Genomic DNA, 1,089 nt, shown 5'->3' with positions numbered 1-1,089 from the left:
TCAATCTCTCACTCCCCTCTCCGCCTGCAGAACAACAGCCTGGAGCGAGCTGTCGACTGGATCTTCAGTCGGATCGATGATCTCGATACTGAGGTGGACATGGATGTGTCCGAGGCTCGCTCCGCACCAGAATCCCTCTCTGAGTCCGTGCCACCGGGGCCGAAGGTCAGGGACGGACATGGCCGTGAGTACTGTAATGTTCTCCACATCACACACACACACACCGCTGCCCGCCCCCACCCCCACCCCCACCACCACCACCCACACCTCACTCCCCGGGTCACAGAGCGGGGGGGGCGGGGGTGAAACAGATCGGGATCCCATTCCCGGTCCTCGTCCCCCTCCCTCTGGGTCAGGGAGGGATGGGGGTGGGGGGTGCGGTGAAACAGACTGCGAGCCCCCTCCTGATCCCCATTTCCCCCCCGGGGTTAGGGAAGGATGGGGTGGGGGGCGGTGAAACAGACTGCGAGCCCCCTCCTGATCCCCGTTTTTCCCCCCCGGGGTTAGGGGGAGGGATTGGGGTTCGGGCGCTGGTAAAGGAGAACAGGATTCCAGGATGATGTCCCCTTCTCTCTCTGTCTCTCTCCCCCAGCCTCGTATGATGTTGCCTCCAAATGGGGTATTTACCCCACGACTCAGTGCCTCTGTATTGGGCCATAGGTTCTTAATTGGTATTGAAGGCTGCGACAGAGTGTCCTCATTGAGCTACACCCGAGGCACATCAGTGTCCAGGATACAAACTGCCCAGGGCTTTATGGGAGGGTGTCATTGTCCTCGCGAGCCTCAGCAGGTTGGGGTTCCCATGACACTCCGACCTCCAGCCACCCGCCCCCACTCACCCTCTGTTTTCTTATTCCACCCACACTCTTCCCCCACCCCCCCTTACAGGATACCAGCTCTTTGCATTCATCAGCCACATGGGAACCTCCACAATGTGTGGTCACTATGTGTGTCATATCAAGAAGGAGGGAAGGTGAGTAACTCCCTCCCCACACAGTGGAGGCTGTCTCTCTCTCTCTCTCTCTCGCGTGCCCTCTCCCTATCTCTGTCTCTCTCTCGCGCGCCCTCTCCCTATCTCTCTGTCTCTCT

General features: G+C 59.6%; 1 protein-coding gene across 1 annotated transcript in view; it reads left to right on the top strand.

Annotated features, from left to right (window-relative positions):
• Positions 1-983, top strand: part of LOC109926524 (ubiquitin carboxyl-terminal hydrolase 5-like) — a 17,539-nt gene extending 16,556 nt beyond the window's left edge. Inside the window, 2 exon segments of the mRNA XM_048620973.1 lie at positions 31-184; positions 889-983. Of these exon segments, the coding sequence (XP_048476930.1) occupies positions 31-184; positions 889-977 (243 nt within the window). The 3' untranslated portion in view covers positions 978-983.
• Positions 984-1,089: the final 106 nt, after the last annotated feature.

The sequence above is a fragment of the Rhincodon typus genome, chromosome 49 (assembly GCF_021869965.1).
Source record: "Rhincodon typus isolate 14 chromosome 49, sRhiTyp1.1, whole genome shotgun sequence".
In the NCBI taxonomy this organism is placed as follows: domain Eukaryota; kingdom Metazoa; phylum Chordata; class Chondrichthyes; order Orectolobiformes; family Rhincodontidae; genus Rhincodon; species Rhincodon typus.
The sequence above is the reverse complement of the archived record's forward strand: the minus strand, read 5'-3'. Positions and strand labels throughout refer to the sequence as shown.